Source organism: Penicillium manginii, assembly GCF_028828005.1.
Source record: "Penicillium manginii strain IBT 31320 chromosome Unknown utg000003l:1.0-959480.0:1.0-959601.0, whole genome shotgun sequence".
Lineage (NCBI taxonomy): Eukaryota > Fungi > Ascomycota > Eurotiomycetes > Eurotiales > Aspergillaceae > Penicillium > Penicillium manginii.
The window spans coordinates 19997-37173 of record NW_026643104.1 but is presented as its reverse complement, the minus strand read 5'-3'; the positions used below and the strand labels follow the sequence as shown (position 1 = coordinate 37173).

Below are 17177 nucleotides of genomic sequence, written 5' to 3'. Positions count from 1 at the left end.
TCGATGCTGAGACTTGACCAACATCTTCACCCACATGTATCGGCTATTTTTATTGTGAATAATTATCAGCTTCATAATTAAAATCAATCAACTTCAAATAACGCATTATTTTGACAAATGACGTTCTAGTATATCATTAAGAGCACTACTGGGATCATATCCCCTGGTTTGCAACATATGATCAGATAGTATAGCAAGTTATTACATCATGCAACAAGACTCAGGGCTTGAATTGCCGTCAGAAACTTGAACATTAGCTGTAAGCTTCCGAGGGCTGTCCGGAGAGCCGAGATTACTAGTCCCCTCTGCTCCCGCCATATTTTGATAACTGCCAAATTGTCTCCTCAGCCACATGGCACGCTCCTTCCAGTTGATTTCCTTGAAATCAGATTGGTAATCGGCCAAAATGGAGTCAATGCGATCCAGCTGATAGGCGTCTTCTGCTGCAGCCCAAGCAACGACGAGACACAATGCGATATAAGCGGCACCAAGTGGTCGATAGCAAGAGGCAAGCTCGGCTTCAAGAACGATCTCATCGCAGAAGAAAGCCGCTTCGGCAGATAACATGAGGTTGTCCGGATGGAATACACGGAGGAGCGTATTCAACATAAGACCCAAGGTGATCAAGGTAGCGTATCCGGCTTGGTACCGCGAGCGTTGCATCACTACAAGGGAAGACATAACTGTATATCCCGAGACAGGCCAATTATCAAGGTATTCGCGCATTCTTTGGGAGTCATTTCGAATCCGCAAGTAGGCCGCCGCAATTTCAGGTAGGTCTCCCGGAGAAAGATTTCTGATCCATTCCGGAAATTTAGCGATCGTGGGAAGTTTCGTCGAAGACCTAGGTATTTCACTCCGTTGAGAAGATACCGGCGTGTTGTCGTTAAGGTCGGAAACTAATTGAAAGAACTTCGGCTCCATCTTGATTCGTGGATTGACAATAGCTTCGATTATCTGTATCGGTTAGCCATAGTACCGGTTTGGCCACCTCAACGTGGTAAAATAATAAATATGATAATTGAAACGCCAGTCCTTTTACATACCACTGGTACGGTCAATGTGATTATGATGTCTCGCTCAAAATTGCTTTTTATTTGAGTGAAATCTGCCATTCTCAATAGATGAGCAATGGCTTCCCCATGGCTGGCCAGTTGATCGTCATATTTCCCAAGCCAGCTCTGTAAACTAAATTAGCATTGACTGTGCCTCAAGATAGATGGGAAATTTTAGAATTTCAATATACCTGGCAAATAGTGATGAGATAAACCGCACACAGGGTATTAACCGATCGAGCTTCAATGTCATCATCCAGAGTATCTCTCAGGGAGCGGAGAGATCGTCCATAGTGCATAAGCACTTCTGGCGGGAAATCTCTACTGTGAAAGTATGGATAGGCAGTGACCAATGCTTTGACAGCGGCATCAAGGGCGGCACTGCTCCCCAGACGTCTCGGAATATCCTTCAAGAAGTAGCCGTAATACTCCAGTGCGTATCGAATATCGGTTATTTTGAGTGTTCCAATGAGAGATGAAGCTAGCTCGCTATCGGGAATATGCATCGTGATTTGGAAACTGGCTGCGGCTCTAACTGAAGGTACAACGACCCGACGCTTCCCGACAGCCGTTTGGCCAGTGGTTGATTTGGAATCGGCATGCTTGAACTTAAATCGCTGTTTGCCACTGCCGACACAAATTATCTGCAGCCGACGGCATCGAGAGCAAGGCTGAAGCTCATCGCACTGGTCTGTGCATCAGCTTGGGCTTCCAATAGTAAAGCCATTGACTAGGTCTTATGTCACCTTCTTCTTGATTTTGCGACAGGCGTCGCATCCCTTACTAGATGGGACACCGGGCATTTTTTTTCTTGAAATCTGGGGTGTCCGGGCGCAACGTTTTACGCGAAAGGGAAGAAATGAAAGAGAGAAAAAAATGGATACGATATTGATCAGCAGTGGCGGCTTTGCAGTGACTATAATCCTTCAAGACGCGTCCACGGCACCCTTGGATAATTTTAAAGGGAATAAGTATGACAATGACGCAATATTAATAGACATTATAAGGCAGATTTGACAGCGTAGAAGCCAAGCCTAGCTGTAGAAACATAGCTGGCTGACAGGTGAAGTTGAGAGAGCTGAAGCTTGGCGGTAGAAACGGCCCCAAAATGTCTTCCAATCATAAACCGCCAATGGAGGCATCGTAGCGACAACCAATGAGCACTTCCCGCGTTTCAAGGCATCTCCCCACCCGGCGCGACATGTATCTCCTTTGGGAAGATCCAAGCCTCAGCTTTCAGGCTTCCAAAATAGAGCCAAGCCTGGCGCAGCCATACATGTGACAAACCGGCCCCAAAATGGGGTATCCTCAGATCAGATAGAAAGCTGTGCGGTAGAACTCAAAAGCAATAAGCTTACCAGTCGCAACCCTCATTTTTTATTCACTCATTCAGTAAATCCTTGGATGAACCCTTTTTTCTTAATTTCTCTTCCGACATGACAACTTTCGTTTCTTTTATAATTCGACCGGCTAAGTGGGATTCAAGTAGGACTTTGGTCCACCCGGCAGGATATCCCATCGAAGCACCACCGATATTTTCAATCACAACATCTAAAGAACGGAAACCTAATGTTGTTGCTTTTTCAGGCTGGGGAGCCGGCCCTTTTGACATTATTGGCGATGGAAATTTTCCAAAATCATTCCATTCTACATGCCACTTAACGCTCCGCGGACAGCCTCTAGAGATGCGCCTGAGCCAATCAGGATCTGGGGAATGCAAATTCGAGCACCCAACGATGGGTCAGATGAAATGGAAGCCAGACATGTTTTCGTCAAGTAAGATGGAACTTCGTGACGGTTCAGGCAGGCGAGTTGCAACGTTCGGCAAGGGAAAGTCGGGCGAAAAGACGCTGGAAATTATTCAAGGCGACCCATACTTCATGGAATTAGTACTCATCTCCGGAATTACGGCGATAAACCTCAACAAAGGGATGACCGAAGTGGTCGGAGAATTATTGGGCGGTGTTCTAGGAGCATAACTGATGCCCTAGACTTGACTAGACAGACGCTTGCGTTCAGCTTTAGCATGGAGGGAGCCTGGGAGAGTGTGATATCACTTTTGATTTTTTGCCCGCAAATCCATTATTTGGCTTACCTATAGCTCATTTTGTCTTACTATTGAGATCTAAAAAATTGTACTAGTATTAGTGATCTTATCTGGATACCAGTAATATATCTGCAATTATTCGGTACTTTGGAGTAGAAACAATACACGGGTAACTTAGGGGCGTGTCCATAAGCTTGAGCATCATTACAGAACAAATTAAGACATGTCTTGATTGGATCCAATTTACGATTTATCTCTTCCATCAATTCCCTCTGAGTTCTATCCTATGGTAATCAAGTCGTCATCAATCGTAAGTGTGCGTTGAATGCCCATTCCGGGCCTCCAAATCACAGATCCTGCTTCTCGCTTTTTCGTTGGAGAGCACTGAATATACCATTCTTGCCTGGTGCTCGGTGTTTGAAATCCTCCTCGATCTCATTGAAAGATCGACCCTTGGTTTCAATCATAAATATGGCAGCGACAGCTGCGCCAATGACGGAACATCCTCCAAACATGAAGTAGGCACCACAGTTGCTTTTGGATAATAGGACAGGAGTGACCAAAGCAACCAAGAAGTTGAATATCCAGTTGCTTGAATGAGCTAGTGTTGTAGCGGAGGCACGGGTTCGCTGAGGCTGTATCTCAGCACTGTAGACCTTGACCGAAACTGCCCAAGTCAAGGAATATATGACTGCGAAAATGTAGATGCAAACGATAACAACCCAGCGTCCTGCACCAAAGGTAGCATGAACAGCATTCCCAGCGTACAGACCGCCAATAAGAAACATAACGAGAGCAAGCCCAAAGCCACCATAGATGATACTGTGTCGCCTTCCCCATTTGTCACAGTAGATCAAACCAGGGATAGTGACGGCGAAGATGACCAGTGCCGAGACACCAGACGCGAGAAAACTAGCTTCGGAGGATTCAAGGCCAGCCTGCTGGAAGAGAAGAGGGGCGTACTGAACGTAAAGTTAGCATGGGATGAAATAGTAGGCAGAGAAAGCCTTCGAGTTTCAACCTACATATAAGACACCATCAATGCCGCTGAGCTGCTGAACGCCCATTAGGAAGACTGCAAGGGCAGTGCGACCCCGGACATCTTTCTGAAAAACTCGAATAATTGATGAGTTTCCTTGTTGTCTGTTTGATCGTTTTCAGCCGGAACTTCTTCCACTGCAACTTGAAGTTCAACTTTCTCACGCTCCGCATGAGAAACACCAAGCATATTCCACACCGCATCTGCCTCTTCCTGGTGACCATGAAGAGTTAGCCATCGAGGAGATGGCGGGAGAAACATAAGGGAACAAGCCGATAGAATCATAGATAGAGATGCAAGGATGATCCACGGGGTTCTCCACGAGAGCGATGATGCGATATTTGATGTTCCGTAACAAGTGAAGTATCCCGTAACAAGGCCCAAAGTAATAAGCAGCTGGGGACCTGTCGTCAAAGGCCCTCTAGTGCTAGTAGGCGAAATCTCACAGATGTAAACAACCAAGTTACCAAGGAAAAGTCCTTCTCCCAGTCCCTCAATCACACGGCCACCTATGAACATGCCCAACGACGTGGCCGCAGCTTCGATGGCTGCTCCGACGCCAAAAATGAAAACGCCAATACTGATGCCTTTGGGGCGACCAAGTTTATCGGCAAGATACCCGGCGAAAAATGAAGACAGAGCCGCAGGAATTAGAATGGACGAGACGATAAGACCATGAATTGTCGCATTTTGACTACCTCCAAACTGAGATTTGAAATCTTTCATATCGGTTACTGGGCCGATCACACCAGTATCCATGCCGAAAAGGAGTCCATTGGCTGAGCAAAGCATGCACGCCAGGATATATGGAGGCGGCATTCGCAAGTAAGGGATAAACCCCATTATTAGGGCTGTGAAAGGTGCCAAGCCTTTCCGTAAAAAGATTTTTTGAAGTCGTGTTTCTGCGAAACAAGTCGTGAAAAAGTGCCGATGAAACGGTCAGATAATCAGTTCAGATGGGAGGTCTGACGATGAACGTCTCGAAATGAAATAGAAAGAGAGAAGAAAACGGTGAATGTGGTGGGCTTGAACGAATTTTTCATCGCCTAATCATTTTCCCCTCCATCCCACACCCACGGGCTGATAGATGTTGTCCACTGCTCCACTCAACCCGCAGCAAAGTGGATGCCATAAAGATAACGAAACAGGAAGGATTTACCGCAGGTGAGATTCTGGACTGGTTCGAAGGCGATAATTCTCGATGGCGCCACTCACATCAATAAGCACTATTATATCGTGAGCGGTACCAATCTCGTTTGAGTAGCAGATAAAATTCCGAGGCGAGATCAAGGTGTAGTAATGCCAAGATGATAAGGGTAAATTCACCGGTCGCAGTGCCTAGGTATGCCAACGTTTAAAGTACATACATGCTGCATGTACACCCAAGGAAAGATGGGCATTGTTGCTTTACCTTGGCCCAACCAGAATTTTGGTTGGTATTTTCTCTGGTTTACTTAGACGGCTATGTGCGGGCAGCTTGCGACTAAAGATTTCGATACAATACTCCGATCCGGATTTTCTTTGGAAAAGAAAAAAAAACCTCCATCGATATGAAGACGCTCACTGACTCACCCCCTAGGGCGTTTTTTTAAGAGTGTGGGGTTTCGAGAACCATCACTGATGGTAATTGTGCTCTTCAGTGACTTGATACTATTGAAGAATGTTGGAAGTCATCACTTTGAAATTCTTCATATCTAAACTTGACAGGCTGTTGAGGGCTGGTGCCTAGGTACCGGCTCCTCAGGCGTCCAGGCCGCCCCTGCCTTAGATAGCTTCGTCTCTCTCTCCGCTTCATATCATCACCAGTTTCGTACATCTGCTTTGTCCTCCTAGTAGTGTGCTGTTGATACAGAGTAGCTAAAACTATCTTCATTTATGTAATCACTCGTTCTTAGAGGACCGCAATCCCGGGAACCCGTTTGTCTTCCATCAACTAGCATCTGGATAGTTCCAATATGATCACATAGAACCATTCCGTGGCGCGATTTATGATAGTCCATCGTAAGAAGGTCGTTCATCCACTGCCCAGGTGGTTCAGGTATTCACAGAGCCACTCGGGGCGCGGCTTATATGATGAGAATGTGTTCCAAATTTCTTTTGAAGTTCTTTGGTTAGAAAAATTATGACGGTCTAACTAATGTTTGGTTGTGAAATTATCTGGCGGGAAGGTAAGATCCAGGTCTGCAGACTCAAAGTCCATCACGAGCGTATCAATCAGCATGCCTCGATCTTAAAATGTTTTGAAATCGGAGCACCCCATTTCCTGTTTGATGCGGCTATTCCCCGACTGGCAAATAGCGAAAAAAAAAAAAAGCTCTGCAAGGCCGCAAAGAAGGACCAGTGAAAGCCCAGCCGCCCACCGCAGCCAAGTTGGCTACGAACAGTGCGTCCGTCATTTACGGGGCCCCAGAGTTGCACGTTTGCATAGAGGGTCGATATGTGGGTTTCAAGAAATGGCCCAGGCTGCCAAGTCAGGAAAAGGTCCACCTCATCCTTGACGGAAATACAAACAATGTAGTCTAGCGTTTTGCAACTATAGACAGCGCGAGTCTCCGCCGAAATTTGATGCTTGGTCAGAAGAAGCAGAGGCAGGCACTTTGAAAAGCTGGCCGTGTCATTCTGAGTGTAAAGTCCGGCCCCACCGTGAACGCATGCCGAATCATGAAATGGCTTTCCACTTAGTTCAAGAGTATTCGAAGGCGGGTTATTGGGAGCATAGAGCACGTGTTCCCGAGGTCGATGGTGAGGTCTCGAAGCTCGAGCGGGATATTCAGAAACCGAGACATGGATCTTTCCAATAATTTAGATGGATGAATGAATTAAAGATCAAAATAATACTAAGTGTTGAAAGGTAAGTGAGGATAGGAAGTCCGCGACTGACTCAGGCTCTCCATATATAGATTTGGCTCCATGCATTTGTTTGGCCCCATCGCTTTCAACTTGAGGTCAAGACTGCCAGTCACCTGGGCATTCATTACCAGTAGGTATTCATTCAAGTTATCTGCCCACGCGGTAGTACGAAAGGCAATTTTGTGACAATGATTTGGCTTTGTGACCATTGAAAGAATTCTTAGGATCAACTGACAGAAGCTAGGAAATAGATAGTGACTGTTCATGCGAATGATGAGATGGCTAGGAGCGAAGAGGGCGCAGTTGAGGAAGGCAATATTGGTGCCTGAGGCATAAATGGCCAACACTAAGCTTCGTTGGCAAATGTGTTGTAATGCAGGTGGTCCTTTCGGTGTTCTGCCTATACGAATAGATTGATGGTCCATGTGACCGCGACTAATCTATTGAGAGATACGGAGTAGAAAGTGGCCTGAGGTCTGTTGAGGACTGGTGCCTAGGCACCCATCCTCAGGCATTCCAGGGCGCGTGCCTGCCTTCTGATGGCTTCTCTCTCTCCCATCCATATCATCATCTCCTCCTCGTCTACTCCGTAGTTCCTGCTAGTATTGTGCCTCCGACAAGGTCAAATAATGTGCCCTTTGCATACCATTTGTTGCGGAGAACGTACCCACAGGGCGCGAAGTAAAGAAATATCACAATTGGTCAATATGCGGTATGAGGCACCACGTGCTGTCAGCCATGATTTAGTTGGGCTCATAGTTTTGCTGCGAAAGTACCATATGGGGGCCATTACCAGCAAATACCGAGAAGCTGACAGGGAATCATCCCTCCTTCCGCCCCGCCCCCTTTAACCAAAACATCGCCAAAGCGGCGTTCTCTGCCGGCTGAGATCATCACGAACTTGAAAGCAACATAGCTCTTCGAAAATTCTCACTGGACGATATACTATGCCGAGATTCTCACAAACCATTATCTGCATTAATCCGCGCCAATGCGGTTGTTACGTAGTAGTAACACCGTCTGTACATGTGCACAGAGGACGGAGCATTGGATAATAGAATGGGATTTTATGTAGTGGGGCATAGCTAACGGGAAATTGCATTAAACGTATTACTGGCGCCGCAATGGGCGTCATAGCTGGGCCCAGGATAAAGGGGAGCACGGACTATCAGCCCTTCCCCAGGCGACCTGGTCCCTTACCTGGACTCCAGCAATTCTGACAGTTTACCCTGAATAACAAAACTCCTAGATGTAACCGGCTTTCTTCGCTTCTCAGACTTTTGCACACATATTTGGGTAGTTTCAGGATGCTAGGCATCGGGTGTTCAGTCTTTGAAAGTCAATACCCACTATCATTTTTGAAATGCCCCGTTTCTGCAAGTTTCCCAGCCTCAAGCATAACATAGCGCCAATCAGTGGAATATGAAATTGGCCCCCATCTGGCAAATTAGGGGCCCCGGAAGGTAACACTCCAGGGCTTCGCCGGTGAGTCTCCAAATACTTTCACTCTCCTCGCTCAACGTGTCTGACTGGGATTTCGCAGTGCATCATCACGGCAGAATGCAGCCATCTCATTCTCTTTTAATGATTTTTGAGCTACTGTCGCTCGCCTCAGTGGGTGCGGGCTATGGCTGCTTCTCGCCCAACGGCACCCAGTCTCCCGATAATGGAAGGAAATGTGTTTCTTTGGATAACACGGCGAGCATGTGCTGTGGTCAGACTGACCTTTGCCTCCCCAATGGCCTCTGCGAAGTTCAAGTCGATCAGAGTGAGAGCATCTACTACCGCGATACGTGCTCTACGCCATCATGGCCTGAATCGGGTTGTTTGAAAGTTTGTGATGTGAGTAGTATACTAATATTCTTCTGAACGCCCTTGATATTGAACAATCTAACAAGCAAATTTATTTCCAGAGCGAGAGCATCGTCGACATCCATGGGAACTCTCAAATAACCCCTTGCGGTGGCTCGAAAAACGCCGAAAAATGGTGCTGCGGTAATTCAACAAGTTGCTGCGGTACAGCAGACGAAGTGATTGTCCCCACAATCAACATCTACGCCGCCACGTCTACATCCACCTCCACCATTGCTTCTACCTCTACAGCCAACACAACGACCCAATCGACCTCATACTCTACCTCAACCACAGCTTCAACCTCGAATTCGACCTTAACCTCGACACCGAAGTCATCGTCGGAGCCGGATTCTCCGGGCCTTTCAATTGGCGCGAAAGCAGGCGTGGGCGTTGGAGTTTCAGCGGGCGCTATTGCATTAATCGGACTACTGGCATTTTTCCTTCGACGACGGGGAAAAAATAAGGATAATATCCCATCTGGAAACACATCCTCATCGGTATTGATGGTGTCACAAAATCCACGAGAGCTCGAGGCCCCCAACTCCTTTCATGAGAAGCCGGCTACCGACTCGGACATGCACGAATTACCCGACAACTCCGGGTCGCAATATATGACATATGGAGGGTGAAGAATCATTCTTCCCATCATTGTAACGATGTGAGATTTTCTCGTTTGATACTCAGGTTATATTGTCATTCAAAGCCCATCGGTCATTTTTATTCTCACGTTAAAAGCTCTGGTAAAGCCATGTCTCCTTCCATTTCATCATTTTCATACCACTCATTATTTATTCGCTGGGGCCACCTCCCAAGTGTGTTCTGATATGATTTTCTTTTTCCAAATGACCGTTCGTCTGGAGGCGCATCATTGACATTGTCAAGATTCCAGGGCCAGGAGAAATGCGCGCCAAAAAGTATCGGCTCTACCCAGTTCAAAGGCCGAAGTGACCACTGACATACGTTCCTCGCCACGTCCCATCTCCCCTCATTTTGTTACATGAGAAGGCTTCGCCATGGGTTTCTATGGATGGTTTTGAAATTTCCCAAAGTACTCTCGAACCCCTAATCATGGATCACATGATAGGAATGGCCGATGGGTGACGATGGATCTACTCTCATACGACTCCGAAAATATCTGACGAGGATAGGTCTTAAGTTTTGAGCAAAGACTCCCGATGATGGAATGGAATTGCCGGGGTGGGAAGATATCGTATCCCAAAGCGCCGAGTCAAAGCTGCTATTCAACTAGACCTGAGCATGTATTTTTTTACCATGACCTACTACGATGTGTTCAGGTTCGCATTTTATGTACATGTATCTACAACTGCCCAGTATTATCGACTTAGATTTGCTAAATTTCAGCTTAGGAGTTCTAAACTGTACCTTTAGTATGACTCAATCTGCTACTGGTACAGTCCCGGGCCGGTTCTTGCGAAAATTAAACCAATGAAAGTCCCCATTTAACCTCGGCTTTCAATTCTAGACAACAGCGATCCCCCGACATGGAGTCTCGAATTCTAGATAAGATTCGTCTGACCCATTGGTTCTGCATCGTATTGATATTTCGGATCAAATCGGGGGGATTAAGGTTCCTAGAAACGCGCAATTATCGCACCGGGTTGTTTTGCTGAGGCGATTACGGGAACTACAGTGCACATCATAGAACAGCCATTCTCAACGATACTATGACACATCTTCGAGGAACATTCTACATTGTGCGTTGTAGGAGGCAGAACCGTTTGAAGTATAAGAATCACTATTTCCGATCGCATTGTTTACATCTCTCGATTAAATAACACAAGTCTTCCGAAGTCCTGATCAGTTTCATTTTTTTTATTCAATTCAAGTGGCACACTCGTGGGTCTTTACCATAAATTGAACACCAAAATTACTACAATATTCAAATATGAGTCAAATAATGCGACCGCTTGGTCTCTCAATAAGAGCTCAACCAAATTCTTTATCCAGATGCAAAGGCCTGGTCATACCGACGTCCCTGAGCCTGGCAATTCGGCAACATTCTACTTCGACACATCTCGCTCAGAAGTCCTCATGGACGCATCCAAGGTTAGTCTACACTACTTGCGTGATCACTTGCTTCTCTAACTCATTTACTTTGGGCAGCTACACAAAAAAGCAAATCGTCGATGTTCAAACTGCCCATCGCAAGGCATCCAACTGGCAAGATAGAGTTGCCCTGAGTACAGTCAAGGTCCTTCGCTGGGGCATGGACTTTGTCACAGGTTACGGATCATATTCACCGATCAGCATGTCTGTCCCGAAGACTCGCACAATGACCGAACAAAAGTGGCTCACAAGATTTATCTTCCTGGAGAGCGTGGCGGGTGTTCCTGGCATGGTAGCAGGCATGCTCCGTCATCTCAAGTCTATTCGGATGATGAGGCGGGATCACGGATGGAAGAGAGACTCCCCTTCTCAAGAAAAATTCTGTTCTAACACACTGCAGGATCGAAACACTCCTCGAGGAGGCCTATAACGAGAGAATGCACCTTCTCACGTTCCTCAAATTAGCCGAACCTACTTGGACTATGCGCTGTATGGTCCTTGGTGCCCAATGGGTATTCTTCAGTGGTTTTTCCCTCGCGTACTCGATTTCACCGCAGATCTGTCACCGATTCGTGGGATATCTCGAGGAGGAAGCCGTCATAACTTACTCGAAGGCAATCAAGGATTTCGATGATGGACATCTTCCTCTGTGGGAGAAACTTGAAGCACCAGAGATGGCAATCAAGTATTGGCAAATGCCGGAGAATAATCGCTGCATGCGGTCGCTTTTGCTCTATGTTCGAGCCGATGAGGCCAATCATCGTGATGTCAACCATACACTTGGGAACTTGAACCAAACCGACCCAAATCCCTTCGCAGCGAAACCCAAGATTGATATTGGACTGCCCACTCTCCAGCAAAATGGACAAGTGAAGAATTGAGTGATAGAGACATAATTATAGAAGGTTGTGACTGCTTTGTGTTAGACTAATTAGAACGCTCAAAAGATATATTGGATTTCCTTTGCCACCTGCTTCAGGTTTTTAGGTTTCGAAATTATGGGTGAGCTGATCGATGATGGTATTGAAATCGTGAATGCAGGATATTTTGAGTGTGCTCAAGCTGCGGAGGGCTCATCGCTTGGACACTAATATCGAACATGAACACAATCCAGGCTCTTTGGCCTCCGGGACAACTGTTTGTGTATGTGAAAAACAAGGGTGAATGATTATCTGGTCTATTACCTGGGTTGTATTGAAGATTCATTTCTGATAATATTGTTCCAAGCTTGAAGCAGTCCAGAATAATATACATAAATATGGTCAACAAAGGCCAATATATGAGTAAATCATGTGACTAAATTAATTTGAATTCACTGAAAACAGCTCACAATCAATTATTCCTAGTGAGGTGCTTCTTCTCAAGCGACGACAGGCAACATTACCCTCGGGAAAACCAGCAACGAGATGGCGAACAAAGGGGACGTGGTGGGTTATGCCCTATGAGAAGCAGTGTTAGACATCACATAGCATGGCAGATGAAAAAACAAAAAAGAATCCATATCGGAAATTTCCGGACATACTTTCCTGATACCCGTCCTCTTTATTCTCTTGTAATTCAGCTCATCCAACCAATGGAAGTGTCTCGGAATCTCTCGGAGGTCAACAAAGGAGATAGAATCCATGGGTGTGGAGTTTGTGGTTTTTGGACCTCAAAGACTTGAAAATCAAGATCGGAAATTGAAGCTGTGGGTGTGAGAACTCGCAAATTCTCAATGTAAATGGTAGAAATTGAACATAGCCTTCTGGACAGCCTTCAATTTGTATTCGATTCGATTTGATGTTTGTGTTCCGAACACTGGGCTGCTCAAAGGCAAACATTATGGAAAGCGGAGCAGATTGTCTGAGAGAGTGTTCTTTACCACCGAACAATAGTCTCAAACTTAAGAACTTGTTCAGGTAGACATTCAGGACACCGTTGAAGCGCAGACTGGAGGTGATGGAGCTGACAACCTGAGCAATGAGGCAGTTCAGGTGGTCGAAGCTGGGGCGGGGGATATCCAGATTGTGACAGCAGATATCACACGGCCTCATTGTCGACCAGAAAGTACAGTCGAAGTTGTCAATGGTGCTATGGGTGGAGAGAACAGCGTTGTAAGGCTCGACGACAGCAGGAGAAATACGGGCGAGGGGTGGATGCAGAACTCGAGCTTAGACTTCTTGTTGATATTTGGATGGGATGCAGGGAATATCTTTCAAGGTAGCGCTCCTTGTAGTCGGTAGCTTGATGTAAATATCCTTGGAAAGTTCTATTTCAACACCTGCCGTCCTAAGATGCAATACTGTTGTGAGGCTATTTTGATACTGGAATGCCTCAGGCAGCCACCAATGCCTTCCTCCGTTGTTGCCTCTCACTCTGTACACCTCTCTTCACATCCTATCGCCACTTTCAAGGTGAACTTTGCTCATGCGAAAGCACAGAACGCCAGAAAAGATAATATTCGCAAACTCGGTCCGAAGATTCCTTCGCGCAGCCCGAGTTCCAAACATCGAACCCAGCGGCACTGCTAGTCCTACATCCACCTCTCTCGATTCGGTTCCACCAGCACTCCCCAATAACTCGGATTCTCCCTCTAATTCACCAAATATCGTGATTTCAACTCTCCAAGACTGAGCTTTGATGGTTCCTAACTCTGGGGTTACTAGTTGACATTCCTGCCTCCCGTCAAAATGTCTCCACGCCGAGAACCCAAAAGCTCGACCCCAATACCCAAGAGCAATAGCCACCGTCCAGAAACCAGCACCCCAACGAGAAAGACCCCTCCTCCCAAACCCGCAAAGAGGAAATGCCCAGCAAAACAGACATATCGAAGCAAGAAACGCACTTTGGCAGCCAGTGTCGATCCACTACAACTCGCAATCAACCGCTCCATACATGTCGTGTTTGTACAAGAAACAGTCTCCGCCCTCAAGCGAGTGCTAGCCGAATTACAACAATTGCAAGGCGTGTACGGCCAATTTATCGATGCAGCGCAGTATCTCGAGGACAATTTTAGTGCACGGTGTGGTGAGGTGGATGCCGAGAATGCCTTTTCCGACGAACTTGAGATACTGGCGCGTAGGGCGAAGAAAACATCGGGCGACGTGCTTCGGTTGCTTGGAAGACAAGAGATTGCGATGGAGGTGGAGAGATGCATGCTTAGTATCGCTGAGAAGGAGCTTGAAAGTGGTCTTTAGGGGTGGAGGGTTTCGATCGAATGTATCGGGGTTGCTGAGATTAAGTTCATCTATGGGAGATCTTCAGCGGGGTAAAAATAAGGTTAAATATCGGACTAAATGAATTGAATTCGCCGAGCCCATTGTTGCCTCACTATTACTAGCACGGAGGACTACTAGTAGAGGTACTGGGTACTTGAAGTTCTCAAACTTTGTAAGTACTCTAGTATCATGATACTAACCTTGGGAAATAAAATACGATCTACTAGTACGTGAACAAAGATCATTGAGTAACGTTGTATAAATATAAGTAATGACGTTAAATATAACGATATCATTAGGCGCATTAGTTCATATCGAATTTCCAATCATCGGGATGCACATGATGGTCATTTAAAACAAAAAAGAAACGTCTAACATCACTACAGCGAGTTCAACAGACCCTCAATCAGAGGAAGGAATGATGAAACATCAGCAATGATGTCAGTGGTATTCTTGACGAACGACTTGCTCAGAAGATCCGCGCCGTTACCCAGGAGAGTCTCAATCTTCTTGATGCTCTCGGGCTTCAGCAGGCTCTGGATCTCTGGCATCGAGTCCTCAAGGTTACCCAGGAGACCCTTCAGGCTCTTGACCATCTCGGGGGTGAGCAGCTCTCCAGCCTCGGTGATGAGGTCGCTAGTGTCAGCGACGAACGTCGGGGTCAGGAGGGTGGTGCCGTTGCCCAGGAGGTAGGTCAAGTTGTTGAGGGTAGTCTCGTTCAGGAAGTCCTTCTTGATAGTGGGGACGACGGGAACAAGACCGTTAAGCAGCTCGTGGAGACCACCCAGAACGTACGGCGAGAGCAAGTCGTCGGCGCCGTCGATCAGGTGGCGGGTCTCGTTCACGAAGGTGGCGTCGAGGAGGTCGTTGGCGTTCATCAGCAGGCTGCTGATGGCCGAGATGGTAGATGGCTTGAGCAGCTTCTTCAGCTCGGGCAGCAGAGGAGTAACCTCGCCGAGGATCTCCTTGAGACCGGAGACCAGGTCGGGGGTCAGAAGCTCGTCGGCGTTTCCAACCAGAGACTTGGTCTCGTTGACGAAGCTGGCAGTCAGCAGGTCGTTGCCGTTGTTCAGCAGAGTGGACAGCTCGTTGAAGGTCTCCTTGGTCAGGAAGCCCTTCAGGGTTGGAACCAGCGGCACAACAGCGTCGAGCAGGGTGGTAAGAGCATCGGTAGTCTTCTTGGTCAGGAGACCAGAAGCACCAGCAATGAGGCTCTTGGTTTCCTTGACGAAGTCGTCGGTGAGCAGGCTGTTTCCGTGAGACAGCAGCGACTGGAGCTCGTCCAGAGTCTGCTGGGTGAGCAGCTTCTTCAGCGTAGGTAGCAGAGGAGTGACCTGGTTCAAGAGGTCCTTGAGAGCCTTGCTGGTAGCCGGGGTAAGAAGATCCGAAGCAGCATCGATGAGAGAGTTGGTCTTCTTGATAAAAGCGGTGGTAAGCAGCTGGTTGGCGTTGCCCAGAAGGTTCGAAATCTCGTTCAGGGTCTGAGTGGTCAGGAGCTTCTTCAGCTGGGGCAGCAGAGGAGTGACCTGGTTCAGGAGCTCCTTGAGAGCATTGCTGGTGGCGGGAGTAAGAAGATCCGAAGCAGCATCGATAAGAGAGTTGGTCTTCTTGATGAAAGAATCGGTAAGCAGCTTGTTTCCGCTGGACAGGAGATTTTGGATCTCGTTCAGGGTCTCGGTAGTCAAGAGCTTCTTGATCTCGGGCAGCAGCGGGGTGACCTGGTTCAGGAGATCCTTGAGGGCCTTGCTGGTAGCCGGGGTGAGAAGATCCGAAGCGGCATCGATAAGCGAGTTGGTCTTGTTGATGAAAGACTTGGTGAGCAACTTGCCACTGTTGGTCAACAGAGTGTTGATCTTGCTGAAAGTGGCGGGGGTCAAGAAGCTCTTGAGCTGAGGCAGAATGTCGACAACACCACTGAGGAGAGTCTCCAGGGCATTGACAGTCTTGTCAGTGAGAAGCTTGGAGGCCTTGCTGAGAAGACCCTCAATGTTGTTGACATTCTCCTTGCTGAGCAGGCTGTCGGCATTGACAACCAGGTCGTTAACCTTGTCAATGTTGTTGAGCAGCTTCTGGAGGTTGTTGAGGTTGTTATCAGACAGCAGGTTGTCGGCCTTGCTAAGAATGCTGGACAGAGTCGCGGTGTTCTTGTCGTTCAGCAGCTTGCCGGCGTTTCCGATTAGCGTACCCAGTGCCTGGGTGTTGTCATTGGACAGAAGAACCCGAATGTTGGTGTCAACAGGGGGAGCCAATGAGGTGGAGAGATACTTGAAGGTATCCTCGATCTCACTCAACAGGTTAGGGTTGAGCAGACCCGTAATGCCCTTCAGAAGGCTCTCGAGATCATCACCGAGCGAGGTGAGACCAGAGAGAGCGCCACCGCTTCCAGTGAGACCACTGAGAAGAGACTCGAGGCCATTGGTGGAGCTGGAGGTGCTGCTGGATGTGTCAGACTTGGTAGAGGAACCAGTGGAAGCAGTCTCCTGGGCCGAAGCGGTGTTGGTGGCCTTCGCAGCAGCAGCCGTCGCGGTATCAGCCTTGGCTGTCGCTGTGTTGCCCAGAAGAGTGTCGACGATGTTGGCAGCCGTGTTTGCGTTGGCCGTATTGGCGTTGGCCGTATTGGCGTTAGCCGTGTTGGCATCGGCCGTGTTAGCTTTCGCCGTATCAGCCGAGGCGGCAGCATCATTCTCCTCTGAGTTGTCGGTGTTTTGTGTCGCAGCCTGAGTAGTAGCAGCGGCTTGCGGGGCGTTCACCACGGCAGTCTTAGCAGCATCATTGCTGTTGGCGCTATTCGCATTGTTCGTGTTAGCAGTATCGGCAGCAACAGCTACGGAGGTTTCCGCAGCGCCACTGGAAGCTGCAGGCGAGGCTCCAGTAACATTGGAGATGGCGAGCAGCGCCGTCGCAATGACGGGAATGAAACGCATATTGACGATTGGGCGGGCTTGTCGTAAACTTGTCGTGAATTCCGCTCAACAGGGCCTTCGTCTCGGGTCGGCAGGGGATTAAAAAGGAGCCGCGCGAGATGGAGGAAGAGCCTGGAGACAAGAAAAGGGGGGGGATATAGTTCG

The 17177-nt window shown here is 47.7% G+C and overlaps 7 protein-coding genes across 7 annotated transcripts; 4 read left to right on the top strand and 3 right to left on the bottom strand.

The window, feature by feature from the left end:
- Window positions 1-201: 201 nt before the first annotated feature.
- N7533_003373 (Zn(II)2Cys6 transcription factor domain-containing protein) lies at window positions 202-1858 on the bottom strand (the record flags this gene model as incomplete). Its single annotated transcript, XM_057100023.1, has 4 exons — window positions 202-957; window positions 1047-1181; window positions 1247-1741; window positions 1802-1858. The coding sequence occupies 4 exons, from the start codon at window positions 1856-1858 to the stop codon at window positions 202-204; spliced, it is 1443 nt and encodes a 480-aa protein (XP_056962711.1).
- Window positions 1859-2491: 633 nt separating this feature from the next.
- On the top strand, window positions 2492-3034 carry N7533_003372 (uncharacterized protein; the record flags this gene model as incomplete). Its single annotated transcript, XM_057100022.1, has 1 exon — window positions 2492-3034. The coding sequence occupies one exon, from the start codon at window positions 2492-2494 to the stop codon at window positions 3032-3034; it is 543 nt and encodes a 180-aa protein (XP_056962710.1).
- A 415-nt stretch (window positions 3035-3449) lies between these two features.
- N7533_003371 (uncharacterized protein) lies at window positions 3450-4984 on the bottom strand (the record flags this gene model as incomplete). The annotated part of the gene is made up of 3 exons (XM_057100021.1): window positions 3450-4064; window positions 4128-4208; window positions 4271-4984. 3 exons carry the CDS (start codon window positions 4982-4984, stop codon window positions 3450-3452), a joined length of 1410 nt encoding a protein of 469 aa, XP_056962709.1.
- Window positions 4985-8551: 3567 nt separating this feature from the next.
- N7533_003370 (uncharacterized protein) lies at window positions 8552-9474 on the top strand (the record flags this gene model as incomplete). The annotated part of the gene is made up of 2 exons (XM_057100020.1): window positions 8552-8833; window positions 8905-9474. 2 exons carry the CDS (start codon window positions 8552-8554, stop codon window positions 9472-9474), a joined length of 852 nt encoding a protein of 283 aa, XP_056962708.1.
- Window positions 9475-10813: 1339 nt separating this feature from the next.
- Window positions 10814-11793, top strand: N7533_003369 (alternative oxidase; the record flags this gene model as incomplete). The annotated part of the gene is made up of 3 exons (XM_057100019.1): window positions 10814-10912; window positions 10983-11230; window positions 11313-11793. The coding sequence occupies 3 exons, from the start codon at window positions 10814-10816 to the stop codon at window positions 11791-11793; spliced, it is 828 nt and encodes a 275-aa protein (XP_056962707.1).
- Window positions 11794-13581: 1788 nt separating this feature from the next.
- On the top strand, window positions 13582-14088 carry N7533_003368 (uncharacterized protein; the record flags this gene model as incomplete). The annotated part of the gene is made up of 1 exon (XM_057100018.1): window positions 13582-14088. The coding sequence occupies one exon, from the start codon at window positions 13582-13584 to the stop codon at window positions 14086-14088; it is 507 nt and encodes a 168-aa protein (XP_056962706.1).
- A 401-nt stretch (window positions 14089-14489) lies between these two features.
- On the bottom strand, window positions 14490-17033 carry N7533_003367 (uncharacterized protein; the record flags this gene model as incomplete). The annotated part of the gene is made up of 1 exon (XM_057100017.1): window positions 14490-17033. The coding sequence occupies one exon, from the start codon at window positions 17031-17033 to the stop codon at window positions 14490-14492; it is 2544 nt and encodes an 847-aa protein (XP_056962705.1).
- Window positions 17034-17177: the final 144 nt, after the last annotated feature.